The 25,194-nt window shown below is 43.0% G+C and overlaps 1 protein-coding gene across 2 annotated transcripts in view; it reads left to right on the forward strand.

Annotated features, from left to right (window-relative positions):
• Positions 1–2,719: 2,719 nt before the first annotated feature.
• The window catches only part of bmp7b (bone morphogenetic protein 7b), a 133,108-nt gene continuing 110,633 nt past the window's right edge, over positions 2,720–25,194 (forward strand). For both annotated transcript variants that reach the window (XM_059978728.1, XM_059978729.1), the window contains exon 1: positions 2,720–3,344. In XM_059978728.1, the coding sequence (XP_059834711.1) occupies positions 2,951–3,344 (394 nt within the window). In that variant the 5' untranslated portion in view covers positions 2,720–2,950. The remainder of the gene's footprint in view (positions 3,345–25,194) is intronic.

A 25,194-nucleotide genomic window follows, 5' to 3' on the forward strand; every position in this document is an offset into this window, starting at 1 on the left:
TGATCCCTCAAAGTTGCCACGCAAGTTGGTAGTGTTGTTTAGAAGCTGTATGGTGTGATGGCCTTTATTAGATGGATGGTTGATTTCAAGAGCCGTGAGCTAATGTTGCAGTTCCATGAAATCCTGGTTAGACCAGAGCACCCTTGGAACATTCTGTGGAACACTGCCAGGTGTGGTGGGGCAGAGGCAAATACATTAGGAACATTTACATACATAGATGATGAAGAAGGTGGAGGGAAGGATTAGGTTGATCTTAGAATGGGGCGTATACTGTGCTATATTCTATATTCTATGTTTTATGTTTAAGGGCAAGTAACTTTACCTAATCCTTAACACTAACTTTAATCACAATCAGAATTAGGTTTATTACCACTGATATATGTCAAGAAAGTTGTTACTTTGTGGCAACAGTAGAGTTCAGGACACAATAAATTCCTACGAGTTACAATAAAAAAGGTAAATTAAATAAATAGTGCAAAAGAGGAATAGTGAGGTAGTGTCCATGGGTTAATGGACCATTCAGAAATCTGACGGTAGAGGGGAAAATGTTGAGTGTGCACCTTTGGATTTCTGTACCTCCTCCCTCATGGTGGTAATGAGAAGGTGGCATGTCCTGAATGGTGAGGGTCCTTATTGATGGATGCTGCCTTCTTGAGGCATCGCCTTTTAAAGATGACCTCAATGGTGAGGAGAATTGTGTCCATGATGGAGGTGGCTGAATGTACAACCCTCTGTAGCCACTTTTGATCCTGTGCATACCAGGCAGTGATGAAACACATTAGAATGTCTCCACTCTCCATCTGTAAAAATTTGCTAGTCATTGCTGACATACCAAATCTCCTCAAACTTCTAATGAAGTACAGCCGCTGGTCTGCCTTCTTCATGAATGCATCATTGGGTTCAGCCCAGGTTTGAACCACTGAGATGCTGACACCTAGGAACATAAAGGTGCTGACCCCTCTGTGAAAACTGATCTGTATTCTCCAGACTTCCCCAAGCTCCAACCATAACTAGAACCACAATGCACCCTAAGCACACAATCTCTACCTATTTCTGTCCCTCACACATCTCCTGGCCTAGAATGCAGTCTTAGTACAGTCTAGAATCAAACCTGGACCCAGAACATTAATTCAGTTCTACAAAAGGCAAAGGTAGTGAATCCAACTCAAAACACCTGGCAATGTCACAGCCGTGTTTGTACAGATGAGTACCGCCATCTTCCCCAGCAGGTTGAGGTGATTCACTGTTCATTAATGGAGTCATAATTTCTCAACCATGATACTAAGATCCCTCTCACTACATGGATTACTGGTTAATGGTGGTACTGAGCCACAGTACCTCATCTCCTGACCTGTTCTCACCTGCCTGATCCTGATGTGCTTGGACATGTCACGGCTGGACTTCGTGCCACAACTCACTCATTGAAGGGATGATGCAGTCAAGGCTCCAACATCTTGCTCCTTCCCAGTAATAACCACATGACATGTCCCACGTGTGGGCAAAAACAGGTTGGATACAGTTCTACACCCCATCGAAGGGCTACTTGAACCACTTGGGTGTCCACTGCCAAAATAGCACAAAGAGGAATAAAGCCTCTCTCTGGATGTGGTTAATAGCTTCAAAATGAAAATGAAGAAATTTAAAGATACATCGAACATAGAATAGTACAGCTCATTACAGGCCCTTCAGCCCACAATGTTGTGCCGACCCTCAAACCCTGCCTCACATATAACCCCCACCTTAAATTCCTCCATATACCTATCTAGTAGTCTCTTAAACTTCACTAGTGTATCTGCCTCCACCACTGACTCAGGTAGTGAATTCCACGCACCAACCACTCTCAGTGAAAAACCTTCCTCTAATATCCCCCTTGAACTTCCCTCCCCTTACCTTAAAGCCATGTCCTCTTTTACTGAGCAGTGGTGCCCTGGGGAAGAGGCGCTGGCTGTCCACTCTGTCTATTCCTCTTAATATCTTGTACACCTCTATCATGTCTCCTCTCATCCTCCTTCTCTCCAAAGAGTAAAGCCCTAGCTCCCTTAATCTCTGATCATAATCATAATAGTGGCATACCTGCAACTAAAATTTTTTAAAAAGGAAGAACATTTTTGGTTTATATTCCCTCTTTAAACAGATTATCACTCATTCATCTTTTGCATAATCTTGCTGTGAACTAAATGCTTGACATGTTAGTTTGTGATAAATAATAGTAACAGCCTTTTTATTTGCTGTACAGGAAAAGTTTGGTATGCTTCTGAAAGCTATCTCTCTCTGTCTCTCCGTGTTCTCTGCCCCACCAACAACAACCCCCAAACACCCGTTCAAGATCCACCTACTACTCCAACCACTGTTCTCCTCCTTAAACACATTCTCAGAAAGGAAACTTTATCAAATAAGAGTAAAACTGCAGATAAAATAAAGAGAATTAAATCTTCCCCCAAACAACTGGAAGATTGAAATAATTTCATTCAGTAAAAAGAAAAGGCATGGAGACATCCTGATCCTGCGTCAGCCTTCACCTCTTCACCAAAAAGTGGTTAAATTCAAAAGCCCATCCCTCTTGCTTAATTACAGACGCCCTTAAGACATTCAGATAATTTTCTGTTGCTACTTTTGAACTTAGACTAGAGGGTGCTCCTCCCACACAAGCAGCCTCCTGCTGGCTCCGTCTGCACTAGACAACTGCACTGATTTACATGCAGAAGGGCTGTAGCTCCTGTAGGTGAAGTAACTCACGAGCTTCTCTCGCTGAACTGTGGGAGCCAGTTCACACAGCATGGGTCTTGAACTACAACCTCACTCGGATAGCTTTGCCTAGGCAGCCTCGCCTGAGCTGTAAAGAGCTGGAGGGGAGAGAGAGAGGGAGAGACAGACAGACAGACAGAGAGACAGAGAGAGACGTGACCATGTTTGTGTAGGGGATTAACGTAGCTGTCCAACCTGATTAAGGATGAACTTCCTGCTGTTAATTAAAAGAGCTGCAGTGGGGCTTCTGTGGAACTGCTTTGTGCTGCATTTGGTTCTGGGCAACCTGACCACAGACAACGTCATCCATTCCAGCTTTATCCATGGGCGCCTAAAGAGTCAGGAGAGGCGGGAGATGCAAAGAGAAATCCTCTCAATCCTGGGTCTGCCTCATCGCCCCCGACCCCACTTGCACGGCAAGCACAACTCTGCCCCCATGTTCATGCTGGATCTCTACAATTCCATGCTAACGGAGGATGCGAGGGGTTTCTCATACCCTTACCGGGCCATCTTCACCACCCAGGGACCCCCACTGGCCAGCCTGCAAGACAGCTCCTTCCTCAGTGATGCTGACTTGGTTATGAGCTTTGTCAATCTGGGTAAGTTGAAACTTCTTTCACTTCAGCTGGGAAGTTGATCTAATGCTTCAGTTCTGGATTTTTATGCACGAACCTCCCCATATGGCACACCTTGCTTTAGGCGATTAACAATATTCACGATAAAGCTTTGCAGTTTGCATGAGAATCTCGTAGCAGTTACAATCAAATGATTGGCAGAAAGCTGTCCAGCAAAACATTGTTTAGTTTATTTATGTCTGGTTATCTTTTTGCACTCCCTTTCTCTTTTGACTGTTAAAGAAGATTAACTGTGGACATCACTTAAGGTCAATCCAGCTGGTAGCTCCCAAGCCAGTCAGTGGGCTTCACCGTCAGGCCATTCCAGGATTATCAGCTTCTACCCCTGCCCCCAGCTTTCCTATTCTATCTCCCTGAAATTACCTCACCAGTGACAACTTTTCCTTTGAAAAGCTACAATCCTTTTCTCCCCCATAAAACGCAATGTTCTCTGGAAACCAGAACAATGGCAGTAGGCGAGAAGGGGGCTGCGGAAACAGGCCAGCCTACGAAGGAAGCTGCTACAAGGAATTACATGTTGCATCCTTAGGATGACCAACAGTGAAATCACAGCTGAGATGAGGTGAACGCTTGGCTCAGTGAACGCAGGCAACTGCCGCTTCAATGAAAAAGTGATCTGGATTGCGACATGAGAAAAGAAAATAAACATTGGACTACAGGCAATGGACAGAGGAGTGAGACCAGCATGATATTTATTCTATGTAATTGCCACGCACAGGCATGATGAGTTGAATGGTTTCTTTCTGACCTGTAATAGTTTCATCCATTTGCAGCCTTTAAACTAAACAGAGAGGAATTCAGGGTAATGACAATGGTAAAAGTGCAGTTGTTTAATTTCTGTTGGTGAGGTTTTACAGCTGGTGCTATAGTTTAAGAGTTAAAATCTCAGGTCCCCGATAAAATAATTTGCTGAGAGGCAGGGAAAGTGCACTGGTGAAGTGAGCACTCTGCAGCTGTCTCCCCATTGCTCCATTTTGTGGAGCTGCTATGTGCAATCCCCAGTCAATGCATTCACCTCAGTCACAGTAGGCAGGTGTTACTACTTCTGCTAACCTTTACAAACTGGCTAGAATACTCTTTTACTCTCCTGCTTTCTCCTCTCCTTGCTCTACTCTCCTTGGACAAGTTCTATCGCCAAATGAAACCTCTCCAGATTTCTTCCCATTTAAATTATTGTTGAACAGCATCAACAGGTCACTTGACTGTACTTAAATGCTAACCCAGGGTCTTACCCTTCATTCAAACTACATCGGACGTGCTATGGGGTGGTTATCTGGTGCTTTGTGTTGTCTAAGCACCATGCAAAAACAAACAGTTGTTACACCTCTAAATCATTCTCTGGCTGAGACTAAGTTGTTTCAAACACAGACTCAATAGCGTGTATCGGATGTTCAGTTTCCTAGAATACCGAGAAGGGGTGCACTCTGATTCTTAATGTTATGCGACAAACATGTTCATCAGCATTCACAATGCAGTAGATGTAATTTTCTTACACAGTTGATGGTGGGCAGTCTTGCCCCAGTTTGCTGTCTGTGTGCTCCGTTCTGAGTCTTGTATTCCGCATCATTCCACAGTACAGTGATGTGAGCTACTTACCTTCAGCCCCAATATCTTACCTCTCTAGGTTTTGAACTTCCAGTGTACAATCTCACTCATTTTTCAAGGTAAATAAAGATTGGCAGGTGACTGACTGCAGACAATTGAAAATGTGCACATACTGGTTTATTATTGTCATATGCACCATGTACTAAGCTGCTGTGAAAAGCTGCATCTTGCATTCTGTTCATTCAAGTCAGATCATTACATTGAGGGAGAGCAACGTAAAACAAGAATAATGTGAAACATCTACAGAGAAAGTACAGTGCAGGGAGACAATAAAGTGCAAGATCGTAACCAGGTAGATTGTGAGGTTAAGGTTCTATCTGATCATACAAGCGGTCTGTTCAGAAGTCTGCTAACAGCAGGGTAGAAGCTGTTCTTGAGCAGGTTTAGTGCTGCCAAAGGGTATCGGCCCGAATCGTCCACTGTACTTTTTTCCATAGATGCTGCCTGGCCTGCTGAGCTCCTCCAGCATTTTGTGTGATGGGCTTTCCGGCTTTAGCAACTTCACTGAGACAGCGAGAAGTACAGACAGTGTCCATGGAGGGGAGGCTGGTTTCCGTGATGTGCTGAGCTGTGTACACAACTCTCTGCAGTTTCTTGCAATCCCGTGCAAGAGCAGTTGCCACAGAGAGGGGTATTGCATCCAGATAGAATGCTTTCTATAGTGCATCGATAAAAAATGGTAAAGGTCAACGGGGACGTCAAAGTTTTATAGCCTCCAGAGGAGAGGAGGTGCAGGTGAGCTCTCTTGAATGTGACATTAATGTGCTTGGGCCAGCAAAGGCTGGTGGTGTTCACTGTTAGAAACTTGAAGTTCTCAACCACCTCAACCTCAAAACCATTGGTGTAAGTGGGAGCTTATGCACTGCCCTACTTCTGGAAGTTATTGACAAACTCATGTTTAAACACCTTTGAATGACAACAGCAGTGCTTGCAGAGCATGTGGAGAAACAGGGGATCAGCATCTGGGGGAAAATATTGGGTGGCAATCAAAGAGTATTCCTTGCCCATGCTTGTTCTGATAACTTTTGACCTAATGTGATCTGGAGCCAAACAGGGCAAAGGTCGGCTATGCTGGATCAAGTCTGGATAAAACTTGCCAGAAGACCCTTCAACTCAGCTGTCATAACTTTTCTGGAAACTGAATCCTTAGGTAAATGGGGCTCAGAGTGAGGGTTGAAGCGGAGTAACACAAATGGTAGAGAAACATCATCCCGCAGTGCTCTGCTACCTTGACCTAGGCGTAAATCCAGACCTGCATCAAGATGTTTGACTGTCCTCTGAAAAGGCCAGATGCCGCTCAGTTATATCATCATCAATCCGTTAAAAACAAAAAGGATAAAATTAAATAGGCCACATGATCTCAACCTTGGCATCAAATATAAAAATCACAGAATTTGCTTTTAGCCAATTCAAACATGCAAGGTCCTCAACATGTATATTTGGGAACTGGTTTCTAAACCGTGGCAGCAGCCTGGGTACAATGTATCCGAATCCCTGGGCACCATTGACAGGTTACGGTCACTGTTATTCAGTAGAAGAGTATAGTCTGGGAATCCTCAGCATTGGCTCCAGAGCCCAACAAATCAGATTCATATTTATTGATCACATGTACATCAAAACATACAGTGAAGTACATCTTGTCCGTTAACACCCAAGGATATGCTGGGGGCAGCCCGGAAGTGGCACCACACATTCTCTTGCCAACATAGCATGCCCGCCACGCTCCACAAAACAACACAAGCAGCCACAACAGAAGTAGACATGACAACAGCAGTGAAACAAGCCCCTTCCCCATCCCCACCACCACCCACGCACTCACACAAGAGCCTCTAACTCCTACATGAAGGGCATAACTTTCCATTTCCTTCACATTTGTGTACCTATCTAAGAAGCTCTTGAGTGTCTCTATTAGACTTGCCTCCACCCCAACTGCTGGCAGCACATTCCAGGCGCTCACCATACCCTGCGTAAAATATTTGCCCCATATGCTCCTCTTGCCCCTCTCACCTTGAATGCATGCCCTCTGGTCAAATATGAGCAAGGAAACTTCTTGATACCACCCAGAATTGTCCCTCCAATGATGAATTTGTGCTCCTCCATACTGAAAAACACTTTGAGATTTGGAGCAAAGGAGTGTGAGAGGCGATTGGGTAGAGGTGAACATGATTCTAAGAGGTATCGATAGAGTGACAAACAGCACCTGTTTCCCAGCATGGCAATGGCTAATAGCAGAGGAAATCCTTTTATGGTGAGTTGAAGAAAGTTTAGGAAAGGTGTCAGAGGTCGTTTTTTTTCCACACCAAGAGTGGTAAGTTCTTAGAATGCATTGGAACGTCGGTGATGTAATGGTGTGGCGGTAGAGGCAGATACATTGGGAACATTTAAGAAACTCCAAGGTAGGCTCATGGATGGAAGAAAAAAAATGGAAGTTATGGGCTGTGTAAAAGGGAGGGTTTAAATTGATCATGGAGTTGGTTTATACGGGTTGCCTAACATCATGGCCAAAGGGTCGGTACTATGCTGTACTGTTCTATGCTCTATGAAAATAGAAAGAGGGTAGAAGGTGCCCTGGGTTGATGTTTTCAATTCCCATCACTAAGACAGAACAGTAGCTCCGCCACTGATAGTGATGGTCATGTCTTGTAGGATATTGATCAGAATCAGGTTTCATCAGCATGTGTTGTGAAATTTGTTAACTTAGCAGCAGCAGGGCAATGCAATACATGATAATATAGGGGGGGGGGGAAGTAAAGCAGAGTAAGTATTAAATTGTTAAATTAAAAATAGTGCAAAAACAGAAATAATTATTTTAAAAAGTGAGGTAGTGTTCATGGATTCAATGTCTATTTAAGAATCAGATGGCAGAGGGAAGGAAGCTGTTCCTGAATCGCTGAGTGTGTGCCTTTGGGCTCCTGTACCTCCCTCCCGGAGAGACAATAAGAAGAGGGCATGTTCTGAGTACTGGAGGTCCTTAATAATGGATGCTGCCTTTCTGAGGCACCATTCCTTGAAGACATCTTGGATCCTACAGAGGCTAGTAACCAAGAGGGAGCTGACTAATTTTACAACTTTCTGCAGCTTCTTTCAATCCTGTTCATGAGCAGCAACCCCCCCCCCCCCCACACCCACCCACTCATACCAGACAGTGATGCAGCCTGTCAAAATGTTCTCCACAGTACATCTGTAGAAGCTTGAGTGTTTTAGGCGACAAACCAAATCTCCTTAAATGCTTAATGAAATATAGCTGCTGTCTTGCCTTCTTTATGGCTGCATTAATATGTTGGGACCAGGTTAGATCCTCATAACACCCTGGAACTTAAAATCACTCACTTTCTACACTTCCATCCTTCAATGAGGATATCGTACTAGATCTGCAATAGATGGTGAGCCAATCAACACATGGCATAAACCTTCTTTATCTCATCCTCAAGCTAAAGTGTCTCCATGAGTTGATAGAGTAGTTAAGGGGGCACATGGCATGCTTACATTGAATTCAAGCTTCAGAAAATGATATTGCAGCTTTTAAAAACTCTAGTCAGTCCACATCTGGACTATTGCATTCAGTTTTGGTTGTCCCATTATAGGAAGAACGTGGAGACATTGGAGCGAGTTCACCAGGACGCCGCCTGGATTAGAGGGCATGTGCTATGAGAAGAGGTCGGACAAACTTTCATTGTTTTCTCTGGAGCAGCAAAAGCTAAGGGGAGGTCTGATAGAAGTTTACAAGATTATACAATGCATAGGTAGGGTAGACAGCTAGTATCTCTTTCCCAGGGTTAAAATGTCCACTACCAGAGGGCATGCGTTCAAGGTAAGAGGGGTAAGAAGATGTACAGGGGAAATTTTTCACAGAGCGTGGTGAGTGCCTGTATCATGCTGCCGGGTGTGATGGTGGAGGCAAATACAATACAGTCCCTTAGATACGCACATGAATGTGCTGGAAATGGAAAGGTATGGGCATTGTGTAGGCAGAAGGGAATAATTCAGTTGGGTATTTGATTACCTGGGCACAACGTTGTGGGCGAATGGGCCTGTTCCTGCACTGTACTCTCCTGTGTTCTGTCTGTACCACAGAAGCACCAGGCAATGCTCACATCCAACAATAAAGAATTTAACCAGCTGCCCGTAGTAGTCAATGGCATTACCTCCAGTCCCCCATCATTAACGGGATCAGAGACTCAACTGGTCTCAAAAGTATCTACAAGAGACACATAGTAAACTTCAACAAGTGTTTCATCTCCAGACTCCCCAAGGCCTCATTAATAGCAACAAGGCAAACATGCCAATTGTAGTGGAATATTCTTCATTTGTTTAGATGAATGCAACACCAACAACTCTCAAGAAACCTGACAACACAAAAGCACCATTTCTAAGAAGGCACAGCAGCATCTCTACCTTCTAAAGGCTGATTTATACTTATACATCTACCCTATGCCGTACCTACGCCATACCCTACACCGTAGGGTGACATGCACCTCCCTAAAAAAGTAATACACGTCGCGGCAATGCAGACCGCAACAACTGTGATTGGTCCACTTGGTAGCATCGCATTTCCTCCTACGCATTTCCAGTTGCTTCTTCCCCGCCATGTCTGTACACTGATGTGAAATAGATTAACCAAATCGTCAAATCTACCTGCCGACATGTGAAAATGTTTGAAGTGCGTCTGTGTCTGTCACGAAGAAACTCAACGCAGTGGCATAGAAACCCCCCCAACAACTAGCATTTTGGCGCACACCAACACATGCTCACTACGGTGTAGAACGACGCAGATGTGAAAATCAGGGCTATGGTGTAGCCCATACGCACAAGTATAAATCTGCCTTTAGAAGTTTGCGCAAATTCAGTATGCCATCGAAAACTTTGGCAAACTTTTATAGACGCACAGTGGAGAGCATCCTGACTGGTTGTTTGCATCACAGCCTGGTATGAAAGTACCAATGCCCCAATTCAGAAAACCCTACAAAAAGTGATGGATACAGGAAAAGCCCTCCCCACCACTGAACACATCTACCGGGAGTGCTGCCACAGGAAAGCAGCATCCATCATCAATGACTCCCATCACCCAGGGAATGCTCTCTTCTCATCTGAAGGAAGAACAGGAGCCACCAGGTTCAGGAACAGTTATTACTCTTCAACCATCTGAACTAGTGTGGAGAACTTGACCCACTAAACACTGAACTGTTTCCACATCCACTTTCAAGGACTCAACAGCTCATGTTCTCAGTATTATTTATTTACTGATTTAATTATTATTATTATTATTATTATTTTTCTGCTTTGTATTTGCACAGTCTGAGTTCTTTTGCACGTTGGTCTTTGTGCGCAGTTTTTCATTGAATCCATTGTATTTCTTTGTTCTGCTGTGAATGTCTGTAAGAAAATGAATCTCAGGGCAGTATATGATTAAATATATGTGCTTTGATAGTAAACTTACTTTGAACTTGAACTTTGAAGACCCAGGACAAAGCAGTCATGTGCATTGATTCTCCACACCATATTCAGTGGATACGTATCATTTACAGATCGCACTATACTCAATCATACAGCAGCTGGAATTGCAATAGGCTTATTATTGTCACTTGTGTTGAAATAGAGTGAAAAGCTCGTCCTGCACACAGATCAGATCACTACACGGTGCATTGAGGTAGAACAAGGTAAGCAATAACAATGCAGAATAAAGCCACAGAGAAAGTACAGTATGGGTAAACAATAAGCTGTAAGCTCATGAAGAAGTAGATTATGAGGTCAAGACTCTATCTTGTCATACAAGGGAACCACTTAATAATAAGAGCTTATATTAAGAAATAAATAGCAGCTTTGAACCTGGAGGGACATGATTTCAGGCTTTTGTATCTTCTGTGTGCTGGAAGGAGGCAGGAGGATTTCTGGGGTGGATCAGGTCTTTGATTTTGCTGACTGCTTTACCACACAGCAGCAAAAAGAGTAAACAGAGAGGAGGCTGGTTACTATGATGGGTTGTGCTGTGTCCACAACTCACTGCAGTTTCTTGCAACCACCTGCAGGGCTGCTCCCATATCAAGCCATGATGCCTCTGGATAAGATGTTTTCTGTGATGCATTGATAAGAATTGGTAAGGGTCTACAGGAACATGCCGAATTTCTTCAGGCTCCTCAAGACGTTTCTTGGCTGTGTTGTCGATGTGGTGATGTTGCTAAGATTGAAGCTGTCAGCCCTGTCAACCTCAACACCATTTAGCCCCCTGACCTACTACATTGACTGCCAAGAAGGACAAAGGCAGCAGACCATTATTTGCTGATTACTCCCTGTCAGACATCATTATGTAAATATTAAATCATCCCTTCATTGTCAGGCCTAAATTCTGGAAATCCCTACCCAACAGCATTTTGTGAGTGCCTTTGTGAGAAAGATCACATCAATTCAAGTAGGAGGGACACCGCCATCATCTCCATGGCAACTAGGACCAGGTAACAAACTCTGATGAATGTTTGCAGTTTGTGGAGTGATTGTTCTCTTTTATTCAGGGCTTGATTTATGCCACTGGCTCAGGGAATAAACAGTAAGAGTTAGAAAATGATCTAATTCTGGTCTCAGGGAGTGGCCAACATCAGTAATTCAGGGGCTTTGTTTGCATTCTTGAGTAATAAACCATATCCATGGCTTCATAGAATGATCCTGGTCTGTCAAAGGAAGTGGCCCAGGTCTATAAGTCCTATCTGTATTACTCAGGACTAACCTAGCACCTGTAGCCTTGAGGTATGACTAAAGATTGAGGTCTCACAGCAAGTTGTCACAAGCAACAATGTGATTTTGATGAAAATCAAATAAGCAATAAACTCTGGCCAGGAACTACAGCGAGCGCTGCCTTTTCTTCGGAGCAGTTCTAATGGATGGTTTACATTCACAGAAAAGGGCAAATGGGCTTCTGGTTACACATCTAGTTCAGAAAGCAGCAGTGCAGCACACCCTAATAATGTCCAGAGTCACTCAGAGTCATAGAGCATTACCGCACAAAAACAGGCTCTTTGGCCCAACTAGGTGGTGCTGGCCCGGTCTTCTGCTTATCCCATCTACCTGCATCTGGATCGCCACCCTCCACACCTCTCTCATCCATGTACCAATCCAAGCTTGTGTTAAATGTTACATTTAAACTCGCATCTACCAAATTGAGGTTCACATTTTAATCAGTTCCCTATGTTAATATGTTTCCACTGAATTCATTATTAGTCCTTGATGACTATCTTAGAATCAATGCCTGCTTTGGGTTCATCACAACTGGTTTTTTTTTTCTATATGAACCCCATAAAAAAAACTTCTATATTGTTAAAGGCACTCTCCTGGCTGATCCTCTCATTTTTCTCTAGAGAAGGCTACATCCAAATATTGCAACCCACCAGGTAAGGTTGTCCTATTGTGACATAACCATCCTATTCCACTCTGAAATAACCAATAAAATCACCTCATCAAAGCAGCCTGACCCAATGTGATAAAACCAAGAACTTAATTTACCAAACCAGCCGGCCTAACATTCACAAAACTTATAATCCTACCATACTAACCTGGCCTGATTGCTATAACTGAATCTAACCAGTTTATCCCAGTGTGGTTTAGCTAAAGGTGCCATGCCACCAAGCTTTAAAGCTAAATATTATGTCTCCTCAAAGTCATGCAGTTTTTCTCTGACTATTTGGAAGTGGATTCAATAGAATCATTACTAGATCAGTACGTGGCTCAAAAACCCTGATCAATAGTCAGTGGGCAGGGCTCATTTAGCTAAGTGGCAACAGATAAAGAATTTACAAGCATGGATCTGCAAGCATCTTTCTATTATATGTTGAATCCCTCATACCTTGTGATGCATCTGGACCATTTTAATTATAGTAGAAGTCAGAAGGAGATGGACTGAATCTATGTCGTACCTTTTACAAACTCAGCATATATAAATGCAACAAAAAATCGATAAATGTGATCTCTTTCAGCACCACAGTTAAGCTATTGAATGAATGTCTTCCATTTCAATATACTTATGTTTCAGTTAAAAAAAAACTTCATCCAGCAATTCTTACAAATCGCCAGGTTAAATTGGGATTAACAATGGATCCTCGTGGATGCAGCAGTGTGACATCAATGGGGAAAGAAAAACATTATAGCAGATTCCCTCCATTGCTCTCAAATACTTTACAATAAGGCATATTATCTGAAACCTCCATCTTGGGTCTTTTTAAACCACCAGTTCCCATTTGGGTGCATGAATAAATAGGTTATTTTGTCTTGCACCATGTGCATTTGGCATCATGTAATTTGGTGAAAACCTTCTATGTGATATCCCTAGTACCGCATCCTGTACTCTATTTTAACACTCGCTTGTAATGAGAAAACGGTAACTATAAGAGACGATCGGTGGAAGAGGTAAAGGGCTGATGAAAATGGAATCTGAAAGGAGAGGGCAGTGTACTATGGGGGAAAGGGAAGAAGGAGGGGGTTACCAAAAGTTAAAGAAATCGATGTTCATGCCACCAGGTTGGTGACTACCTAGACAGAATTTGAAGTGCTACACTTCAACTTGGGAGAGGTCTCATCATTACAGTAGAGGAAGCCATGAACTGACATTGCCGAATGGGAGTGGGAGGTGGAATTAAAATGGATGGCCACCAGAAAGCCTGCCTTCTGTGGTGGATGGAGCGAAGGTGCTCGACGAAGCAGTTCCCCAAACTACATTGGGTCTCACCTGTGCAGAGGAGACGGTACTGCGAGCACCGGCTAGAGTAGAAAACCCCAACAGACTCATAGAAAGTGTGTTGTTTCACCTGGAAGGACTGTTTTGGAGCCCTGAATGGTGGTGAGGGAGGATGTGTAGAGACTGTTATAGCAGCCTGAAACTTCAACCGTGTATTCCTCTCCACAGATGCTGCCTGACCTGCTGAATTCCTCCAGCACTTTGTGCTCACTGCTCTGCAGTGTATTTCCAGCATCTGTCATATCTCTTAGGTAAATATAAGAGAGACCAGAAGATTCTCAGAAAGTAGTTTCACAGTGTGTGAAAAGTTAATAGCACAGCTGAGATTAATTTAGTATCAATCATCTTGATTCCAGGTGTAGGAAACTGAACTTGAACACAGGTTAGGTTTTCTGACCTGATCAAGCTTTCAGAAGCAACCACCCCTCCCCCCACTCCCCAATCATCTCCTGGTCCTGTCATTCACAATAAAGGACCAAAGCAACAAGTTAAATAATTAATCTTTCAACTGTTCTGTGGATAGTGTGGAAGGTTGCTATAGGTTACAAGACATTGACAAAATGCAGAGCTGGGCTGAGAAGTGGCAGATAGAATTCAACCTGGAAAAATGTAACATGATTCACTTTGGAAAGTTGAATTTGAATGCAAAGTTAAGGGTGAATGGCAGGATTCTTAGCAGTGTAGAGAAACTGAGAGATCTTGGGGTCCACGTCCATAGATACGTCAAAGTTGCCACGCAAGTTGCGAGGGTTGTTAAGAGGCATATAGAGTATTGCCTTCTTTAGTCAGGGAATTGAGTTCAAGAGCCTCGAGGAAGTATTATAACTCTATAAAACTCTGGTTAAACCACACTTGAAATGCTTTGTTCAGCTCTGGTCACCTCATTGTGGGAGTGGCGTGCGTGTTTCGGATGGGTGTGTAGGAGATTAGCAAAATGCCACCTGGATTAGAGATCATGTCTTATGAGGATGGGATGAGCGAGCTAGAACTTTTCTCTTTGGAGTGGAGCAGGATGAGATGTGTTTTGCTGTACAAAATGTTACATGGTCTCCGATGTCATATGGTCTATATGTCATATGTCATAAGAGGTATAGATTGAGTAGACGGCCAGAGATTTTTTCCCAGGATGGAAATTGCTAATACAAGAGGGGGGCACAATTTTAAGGTGATTGGAGAAATGTTTAGGGGGTTGGCAGATGTACCTTTTTTACACAAAGAGCGATGGGTGCATGAAATGTGATGCCTGAGGTGGTGGTAGAGGCGGATATATTATGGACATTTCAGAAACTCTTACATGGATGATAGACAAGTTGAGGGCTATGTGGGAGGGAAGAGTTAGATTGATCTTGGAATAAGTTAAAAGGTTGGCACAACATTGAGGCTGCAATGTAATCTTTATGTTCTATGTTCCAACTAGAGATCAAAATGCGAACTGTGACACCAAGGTTACATATACCTTGGAGCCCCAACACAAAAATGAATTTTTACAAGAGATCAATTAAATCAATATACAGTAGGACAGGATCACGTAGCCAATTCCATTTGAGTTTCATCAGATATCATTTTGCATCAAATGCAATTAAATCACATTGGAGATTGATCCCCAGTCAAAGGCTAAGCAAACTAGGCTGAGTTAGGAGGGTCTTTTGATATACACTTCAATCTGAATCAAGTATCAGCTTCATACTATGACTGTAGGCTTTGTTGGTAGTTAGTGCCATCTTCTCCCTCAGGTTTACACCACTCTCTCAACTATTAGTTTTCTTAATAATTCTCTGACGGTGGTGTCTGAAAAGAGGATGCTGTCCAAATTGCATGCCATCTTGGACAATGTCTCCCATCCACTCCATAACGTACTGGTTAGGCACAGGAGTACATTCAGCCGGAGACTCATTCCACCGAGATGCAACACTGAGCGTCATAGGAAGTCATTCCTGCCTGTGGCCATCAAACTTTACAGCTCCTCCCTCAGAGTGTGACACCCTGAGCCAATAGGCTGGTCCTGGACTTATTTCCGCTTGGAATAATTTACTTATTATTATTTAATTATTTATGGTTTTGTATTGCTATATTTCTACACTATTCTTGGTTAGTGCGACTGTAACAAAACCCAATTTCCCTCGGGATCAATAAAGTATGTTTGTCTGTGATCTGCCTCCAACTCTTACTTCAATCTGGGGGAAAGGATAGAATGGATGTGATTATATGGATAAAATCTGTCAGGCTGGGGTGTTTCAGTCTGCAATATCAAGGTGAATAATCTTTTGTACACTGGCAAAAGGTTTTAAACTCCTGAGCTGTCTCTGGAACATTTTATTTAGTTTTGATAGATATCGTGGCAATCTGTAAAGGCTGGCCATCCTGGACTACAGCCTATCTGACCTGTACGTTAGCACGACTTTAGGCAAAAAGGAATGTATGAAGAATATACTGTATCATTTAGAATTCTAAAATGTTTTTTCACATGGTCAGCATTTATTAGTATTTACCTAAGCATGTGATGGTGACTTGTTGGGATGTGAAAATCTATTTCCAAGAGTGTTTAAGGATACCTGTCCCATTCCCTCTTTGAAATCCATCAAAATGCTGGAAGAACCCAGCAGGTCTGGCAGTATCTATAGAGGGAAATAAATAGTCAACATTTTGGGCTGAGACCCTTCATCAGGACTGGTGAGTTCTTCCAGTGCTCTGTGTGTGTTGCTCAAGGTTTGCAGCATCTATTGGTCCCTTCTTTGGAACCAAGTAAAACTCAACGACTGGGTTGCACAGCCTTGGTGTCATAATGGATCTGAAGATGTTCATTAGGTAACTTACCCATGCCGTTACAAAGACGGTCACTTCTACTACAATCGTATACCCCAACTTCACCCCGTCTCATTTCCTCTGCTGCTAAGATGCTCCATTTTGATACTGTAATATTCCAATGAATATGCTTCTTTTACCCTCAGTCAGCTACCCGTACTTAATGTTCTCTATCACCCCAACCTACAACAGCTTCCAGACAAGCAGCATTTGACTTAAATTCTCATCGCTGTATTCTACTTTATCCTAATATTTGTCTAAGATTCGAGTTTATTTGTTATGTGTCCATTGAACGTACAGTAAAATGTGTTGTTTGCATTAACGACCAACATACCCAATGCTATGCTAGGGAGAGCCCATATTCAAGTGCCAACATTACTCAGCACAACACAACACTTGACAAAACAACAACAGCAAAACAAGCCTTATTCCTCCTTCCCACCCATGCACATACACAGTCCTCTAACCCCAAGTCTGTCTGTAGTCTTTGACCTCCAGCCTTCAATGAACCCAGATTTTGGACTTGGATTCAGACCCTATCAATACTGTCCTCTTAAATGATCTCCTAATTTAACTCCTCTACCATTCCTTCAGCTACCAAAGCAACCTCACATTAAACTGCCTTGCCTTTGCCTCACAGCACCTCCCCCCCCCCCCCCCACTGCCCCTCCAACACTCCTGAATCTCCTGAAAAGCTACCTCTTTGATCAGGCATTTACTTTTTCTACCCTATTATGTCTTTACACAGTTCAGTGACAGATATTGTTTAAAAATTCTCCGCAGCACTTTCTTTGTTAAATACAGTTTGGAGCTTTAGCTGTAACACAATGAAATAAGGAATTGCCATGCATGATTGGACTTGAGAAGCTGAAGCTGTTCATCTTAGACTACAGATGTTTGTTTTGAGGAATTTGCAATGTATGAAGGGTCAGTAACTAGAAATCAACTGGCAAAAGAACCTGTGGCGTCACTGTGTAAAATATTAGGTAGAAGATTTCTAGCTCCCAGATGATCAGAATTTCAAGTGGCTTGTCCAGTGACAAAGGTGGTTACAATTTCAATAGAAGTTTCACAGAAAGAAACTGGATTAATTCCCGTTTAATAATTACAAACTAAACAATATGAAAAAAATCCTTTTTTGCATAAGTAATTGAGGAAGGAGAAATCTGGAGGATGGGGAAAGATTAAAAGGGTGGAACTAACTAGACTGCTCTTCTAAAGAGTAAGTGCAGATTTGATGGGACAATTAGCCCACCCTCTGGGCTGTGCCTTCCCATAATTTATTTTCAATGACTTTATTTCCTTAGCTGTTCTAAGAATGTTTTAATACAACTGGTACACAAAATGAAAAGGGCACCAAATCCAAACGGGATTAAGTGAGAAAGAGCCCATTCTGGTAAGAATGACAGCTTTAATTCCCTTGAGGACGTTAAAGTACAAACATGGCAGTGCTGATGCAAGCTATAAAACAACCTCGGTTGGAACTTGATAAAATTGTCAGGTCTATTCATTTGCAGTCCGGTCCATCTGGATCCCCTCATACCCAGCAACAGCTGTGCCTGGGCTGCAGTCCCCCAGTGTTTGGGTGAAAGGTGCCCTGGGCCAAGGGATGGAGTGAGGCACAGGCTGCTGGCACCTGTGTTGTTTTAAGAGTTTGGATCAGGCAGCCCCACGTTCCAGCTCGCTGCAGCCTTTCACTGGAACCTGGCCAAAGGGTCAATATGGACATCCAGAAACACTCGCACGAGTTGTGCTGAGCCCAGCAAGCAGCCAGCTGTACTGCTTTATTCATACAGTCACAGAAATGTGCTTGTTCTGGAAACAAGAGGGCCAGCCCCTCCATACCATGCTTTGGAAGGATACGAAACATGCCCTATTATGAGGCAACGCTGGTTCGATCTGGCGTCCAAGTGCCATCCTGCTCTGGAGATGGGATGGACGTAGTCAGAAACAGAAACAGAATCACTGACAATACAGAATGTCATGAAATTTGTTCGGTGGCAGCAGTACAGAGAAGTACATAAAAGATACTCTACTTATTATGAAATAAGTAGAGAAAAAGAGGGCAAAAATAGTGAGCTGGTGTTCATGGGTTCAAATCTGATGGTGGAGGGCAAGAAGCTGTTCCTAAAACATTGAGCATATTCCCTGTGGCTCCATCTCATAAAAGACACTGAGGTACAGATGTTTTAACATGAATATAATCCCATTTAACAGTTAAAGAAGAATTTACAGTGTGTTAAAAATCTGTGTAGTATCTATGTCACACCATATGATATCATATTATTATAAATAAGGCCAATAGCCTGGAATTTCCTTGATGTGATTTACCCATCTGAGTAAATGTTACATCTGGCTTTGACAGATGTTTTTTTTGCTCATGCTGATTTGCATGACCGTTGACATAAAACAAGTATAAACTGTCGCAAGCAACTAAAGTAGGTAGAAGCTATCTTTTAATCCCACTGTCCGGTCTGTGTCATTCAGCAGTACCCAGAAACATGAGAAGATCCTCTGTGTGTGCTGTCTTTATTTTCATCTAATTACTTGAGTGAATATCTAATCAATAGACTTGTAGTTCAGCAAAGACAGAATTATTAACAATTGTATCTCAATAATGGCCAGAGGCAGCAGGGCTGGGCACCCAGCCAAAGGACAAGATTGAACAGCTTTAGTTATTCATGTCATAAGTCTCCTGGGGGCATTGGAGGCAAGACAAACAGACTCTTGGGTGTGAATGGCATTAATTTACCCAGAATTATCACCGATGTCAGCTAGAGCATGCTAACGTCCTTACTCTCCAGCAATACTTAGTGGGCAAGGTAGAATGGTAAAGCTCCAGGAACCCCTTCTGTTTCTTCTCACCCACACTGGACTCCTGCAGGCCTTTTTGAATTTTATTTTAGAGATACAGCACAGTAACAGGCCTTTCTGGCCCTACGAGCCCATGCCATCCAATTTAACCCACTAATCCATCGGTCTTTGAAATGTGGGAGAAAACCGGAGCACTCGGAGGAAACTCACGCACTCACAGGGAGGACATACAAACTCCCTACAACAGCAATGGGTCACTGGCACTATAATAGTGTTTCACTAGCTGCCGCACTATGATACCGCTCCTAACTTTTATCTACTTAATTTCTATATATAGCTTATATATTAATCCAAGAACCCAGAATGTCATCTCAGGTTGTTCTTCATCAGGAATGATGAAGAGTGTTGGCCCAGTGAGTGGTCAAGGACTTGGCAAATGCAGTATAATGTAAGAAAATGTGAAATTACGCATTTTGTAGAAAAAAATAAGAGAAGTGTATTTAATAGATGTGAGAGATGCAGAGAACTGAGATGCAATAGAACTTGGCATTATACCTGACTTGCAGGTACAGCAAATATTTAGAATGTAATAGTCAGAGGAATAGGAGGAAGTTATGCTTCAATTTCCTGAGTGTCAACATCACAGAGCATCTATCCCCAACCAACATATTGATGCAATCACCACACTATTGGCTACACTTCATTAGGAGGTTGGGGAGATTTGGTATGCCATTCCACCAAAGATGCCAGTTAATTTCTACAAACGTACAATGGGAAGCATTCTGCCTGGATTCATCATTGCCTGGCATAGAGGCTCCAATGTGCAGGGCTGAAAGAGCTGCAGAGGGTTTCGATTCAGCCAGCTCCATCATGGGCATAACCATATGCAGGTTTGCTGATGACATCACTGTTGAGGGCCGTATCAAAGGTGGTGATGAATCAGCATGCAGGAGTGAGATTGAAAATTTGGCAGAGTGGTGTAATAACAACTTCTCACTCAATGTCAATGAGACCAAAGATCTGAGCGTAGACTCCAGGAGAGGGAAACCAGAGGCCCACGAGCCAGTAATCATCAGAGGATCAGAGACGGAGAGTGTCAGTAACTTTAAATTGCTAGGTGTCACTATCTCAGAGGAACTGTCCTGGACCCATCATATAATTATAGTTACAAAGAAAGCATGACAGCACCTCTACATCCTCAGGAGCCTGCAGAAATTTGGCATGTCATCAAAAATCTTGGCAAACTTCTATAAATGTGTGGTGGAAAGCTGACTGGGCTGCAATACAGCCTGGTATGGGAACACCAATGCCTTTGAGCAGAAAATCCCGCAGATGGTAGTGGATTTGGCGCAGTACATCATGGGTAAAACCTTCCCAACCACTGAGCACATCTACATGAAGCACTGCTGTAGAAAAGCAGCATCCACCACCAAAGATCCTCACCACCCAGGCCATGTCCTTCTCTCACTGCTGCCATCAGATAGGAAGCTCAAGTGCCTCAGGACTCGCACCACCAGCTTCAAGAGCAGTCACCACCCCTCAGCCATCAAGCACATGAACAAAAAGGAATAACTAAACTTGTTTAAGGACCCGTTTATCTTGTTATTTAATGCTCATTATTTATAGCTATTTATTTATATCTGAATTTGCACAGTCTGCTGTCCATTGTTTACAGTTACCGTTCCATCGATTTGCTGAGTACACCCACAGAAAAAGAATCTTAGGATTGCGTGTGGTGACATAGATGACCTCTGATAATAAAGTTTACTTTGAACTTTGAACCCTACCCACCATCAAGCACATCTTCCAGAGGTGCTGCTTCAAGAAGGCAGCATCCATCAGAACCAGCTTTGATGTCACGGGCAAGTCATGAAACTTGTTGTCTTGTGGCAGTAGAACATTTCAATACACAATAAAAATACTATAAATTACAATAAAAAGTATAAGTATAAATAATTAAGTTGTGCAAAAAGATTGAAAAACTAGTGAGATAGTGTTCATGGATAAATTGCCCGTTCTGACATCTTGATGGTGGAGGCGACAAAGCTGTTCCTAAAATGTTGAGTGTGTGTCTTCAGACTCCTGTACCCCATCACTGATGGTAGCAATGAGAAGAGGGCATGTTCTGGGTGTTGGTGGTCCTTAACAATAGATACTGTCGTTTTCTCCATAATTTCCATGGTACATCTTCAGAAATTTGCTAGTCTTTGATGGCATACCAAATCTCTTCAAACTCCTAATAAAATATAGCTGCTGTCGTGCCTTTTTGAAATCGCATCAATATGTTGAGCCCAGGATAGATCTATAGGGATGCTGACGCCCAGGAACCTGAAACTGAGACTTCCATTGACTTCCTCTTCCTGAAGTTCACAATCGATTCCTTGGTCTTACTGACACTGAGTGCAATGATTGTTATTGTGACACCACTCAACCAGATGATCTATCTCACTCCTGTATGCCTCCTCATCACATCTAAATTTCTGCCAACAATAGCTGTGTTGTCGGAAAGTTTATAGATGGTGTCTGAGCTATGCCTAACCACATAGTCACGGATGTAGAGAGAGTTGAATAGTGGACTGAGCACACATCCTTGAGGCGTGCAGTGTTAATTGTCAGTGGGAAGGAGATTTTTCCAATCCACACAGACAATGGTCTCCTGGTGAAGAAGTTGGTACAGAGGGCCAGGGTGTTTTTGGATTTCATTGGTTAGATCTGAGGGTACAATCGACTTGAATGCTGAACTGTAATCAATAAACAGCATCTCGATGTAGGTATTACTGTTGTCCAGGTAATACAAGGCCAAGTAGAGAGCCAGTGAAATGGCATCCGCTGAGGACCTATTGCAGCGATAGGCAAATTACAGTGGGATCCAGAGCAACGCACACAAATGCTGGAGGAACTCAGCAGGTCAGGCAGCATCTGTGGAAATAAATAAACGTTCAATGTTTCGGGCTGAGACACTTCTTCAGGACTGGAAAGAGAGGGGAAGACGCCAGAATAAAAAGGTGGGGGGAGGGGAAGGAGGATAGCTAGAAGGTGCTAGCTGACTTTTTTTTATCAGATTCTGCAGAGATTCACACAGGTGTAGTTTTTATTCTCCCTTTCAAAATGGACGTAAAAGTTTCTCTTTGTAGGAAAGAATGGCCCACAAACCCTGCCAGGGCTAACATGCACCTGGCCCATCTCTAAATTCAATTAGACTAGTTTTTTCACTCTTAAAATAGCCTTCTGAAATCATAGCTGGATTTGTTGTGTAGTTATGGACCAACAGTCCTGAATGCAACAAATATAACCCTCAGCAGTCTACGCATTTCTTGGTTCTTGCACAACTTCTGGTTTGGGTGTGTCCGGTATGTTCTTGAAGGCACATCCAGGTCTTGATGACGTTGGTAACAACTGTGATGTATTCTTTCAGTTTTGAGGACGAATCCCTGAATATTGTCCAGTTCACTGAATCAAGGCAGTCTTGCAAGTGCTCCTCTCTCTCCCTTGATCATACTTTCTTAGTCCTTACCACCAAGGGCACACTTTTTCATCTCTGCCTATATGTTGGGGGTAGAAGTACAGCTGGGGATTCAGACTTTCCAAAGTGTGGGTGTGGGGTGGCACAGTAAGCATTCTTGATGGTGGTGTAACAGTGGTCAAGTGTGTTGTCTCCTCTGGTTCCGCAGGTTCCAGGGACTTCTTCAAGTTGGCCTGGTTTAAAACCCCCACAATGATAGGGAAGGCAACAGGGTGAGCTGTTCTGTGACTGCTGATCACGGTGCTCAGCTCCTCCAGCCTGTCTGACGTCGGCCGGACGTGGAATGTATACCACTACCAGAATGATGGTGGAAAACTCCATCGGCAGGCAAGAGAATGACACTTGACTACTAGTTGTCCCAGGTTGAGTGAGCAGGACCGAGACAGAAATGCCTGTGCACCACGATAAGTTAACATACTCCACCTCCTCTGCATTTAAAAGACTGAGCTGCTGTGAAGTGCAAAGAATGTGAAGCTATCGGACTGCATTGCTGCATCTGAAATAGCCGGGGATAGCCATATGCACACTGGTTGAACACTCAAGTTGGTGTGGTCTTTCAGTGATTCTATATCAGTTGTTATGCTATTATGAATTTATTGTGTATGCCTGCAAAAAACTGAATCTCAGGGTTGGATACGGTGACGTATACATATACTTTGATAATAAATTTACTTTTGAACTTTTTTAGGAACTTATTGAAGAGAAAACATTCTCTGCGCATCCCTGTTTCGAATTGGTGTTCTTTTCTCATGATACAACATGCTTATTCATATACCAGTCCATCAATCTTCTCTCAACTACTGTACCTCCAAAACATCAACATCCTTCCATAAGGAGACGAACACTGCATGCAGAATTCCAGAAATTGTGTCACCAATGAATCAGAATTGGAATCGGGTTTATTATCGCTGACGAATGTCGTGAAACTTGTTGTTTTGTGGCAGCAAGACATCAAAATTGCCCTAAAAAAAGGAATCATGAAGTAGTGTTCATCGATTGGTCAGAAATCTGATGACAGAGGGGAAGACACTGTTCCTAATACATTGAGTGTGGGTCTTCAGACTCATGTACCTCCTCCCCAATGATAGTGATGAGAAGAGGGCATGCTCCAAATGGTGAGGGTCCTTAATGATCAACGAGGTACTATATATCTCATTGATGGCTCCAATAAGTGGCAAATCTTTGCACGCAGTGTTGATGGGAATCATCAAATATTCCCGTTTAGGACTACTACAGATGAAATTCATAGTAAGCAGCAACATTTTAAGACGTTTAACAATATCTATCGATATTTAAAATCGATGGAACTTAGGCTGCAGACTTAGGCCACGAGTGCAGTCCCCTTTAAGAGGGTGGAGGCAGGGAAGGCGCGACAGTCTACGGGTACAGTTGAAATGCAGAGGCCCTAGACACCACTCCCAACTATCCTGCTGTCAAATGCAGTCCCTGGAAAATAAAACTGAAGACCTCAGAGCCAATTTGCAGTGCCAGAGTGACATCAGGGAGCGCTGTTTACTTTTCTTCAAGGATCTATCAATCTCCGCTTTAAATACGTTCAATGACCTGGCCTCCATGGCCACCTATGATACCAGATTTCACAGATTCACCATCCTCTGGCTAAAGGAATTCCTCATCATCTCCATTCTAAATGGACAACCCACTATTCTGAGGCTGTGCCCTCTGATCCTAGACTCCCCCACTATAGGAAACATCTTCTCCATATCCACTCTGATAGTTTTCAATAAGACCTCCCCTCTACCCATCCTATTCTTCTAAAATCCAGTGAGGAGAGGCCCAGATCCATCAAACAGTCCTCACATGATAAGCCTTGCAATTCCGAAGTTATTTTCATGAACCTCTTTTGAACCCTCTCCAATGTCAGCACATCATTTCTTTGATAAGGGCATAAAACTGCTCACAATACCCCGTGAAGCTTCACCAGTGCCTTCTAAACTTTCAACATTCCATCCTTGCTTATATATTCTAGTCCTTTCGAAAAATATGCTAACATTGCTTTCGTCTTCCTCAGCACCGATTCAACCTGCAAGTTAACCTTTAGGGAATCCTGCAAGAGGACTCCCAAATCCCTTTGCACCTCTGATTTTTAAATTTTTTCTCCATTTAGAAAATACTCTCCACCATCACTCCTTCTACTAAATGCATAACTGTACACTTCCCAACACTGTATTCCATCTGCCACTTCTTTACCTATTCTCCCAATCTGTCTCAGTCCTTCTGCAGCCTCCCTGCTTCCTCAACACTACCTGCCCCTCCACCTATCTTCATATCATCCTCAAACTTGGTCACAAAGCCATCTATTCCATCATCCAAATCATTGACATATAACATAA

Source organism: Hypanus sabinus, chromosome 9, assembly GCF_030144855.1.
Source record: "Hypanus sabinus isolate sHypSab1 chromosome 9, sHypSab1.hap1, whole genome shotgun sequence".
NCBI classification, from domain to species: domain Eukaryota; kingdom Metazoa; phylum Chordata; class Chondrichthyes; order Myliobatiformes; family Dasyatidae; genus Hypanus; species Hypanus sabinus.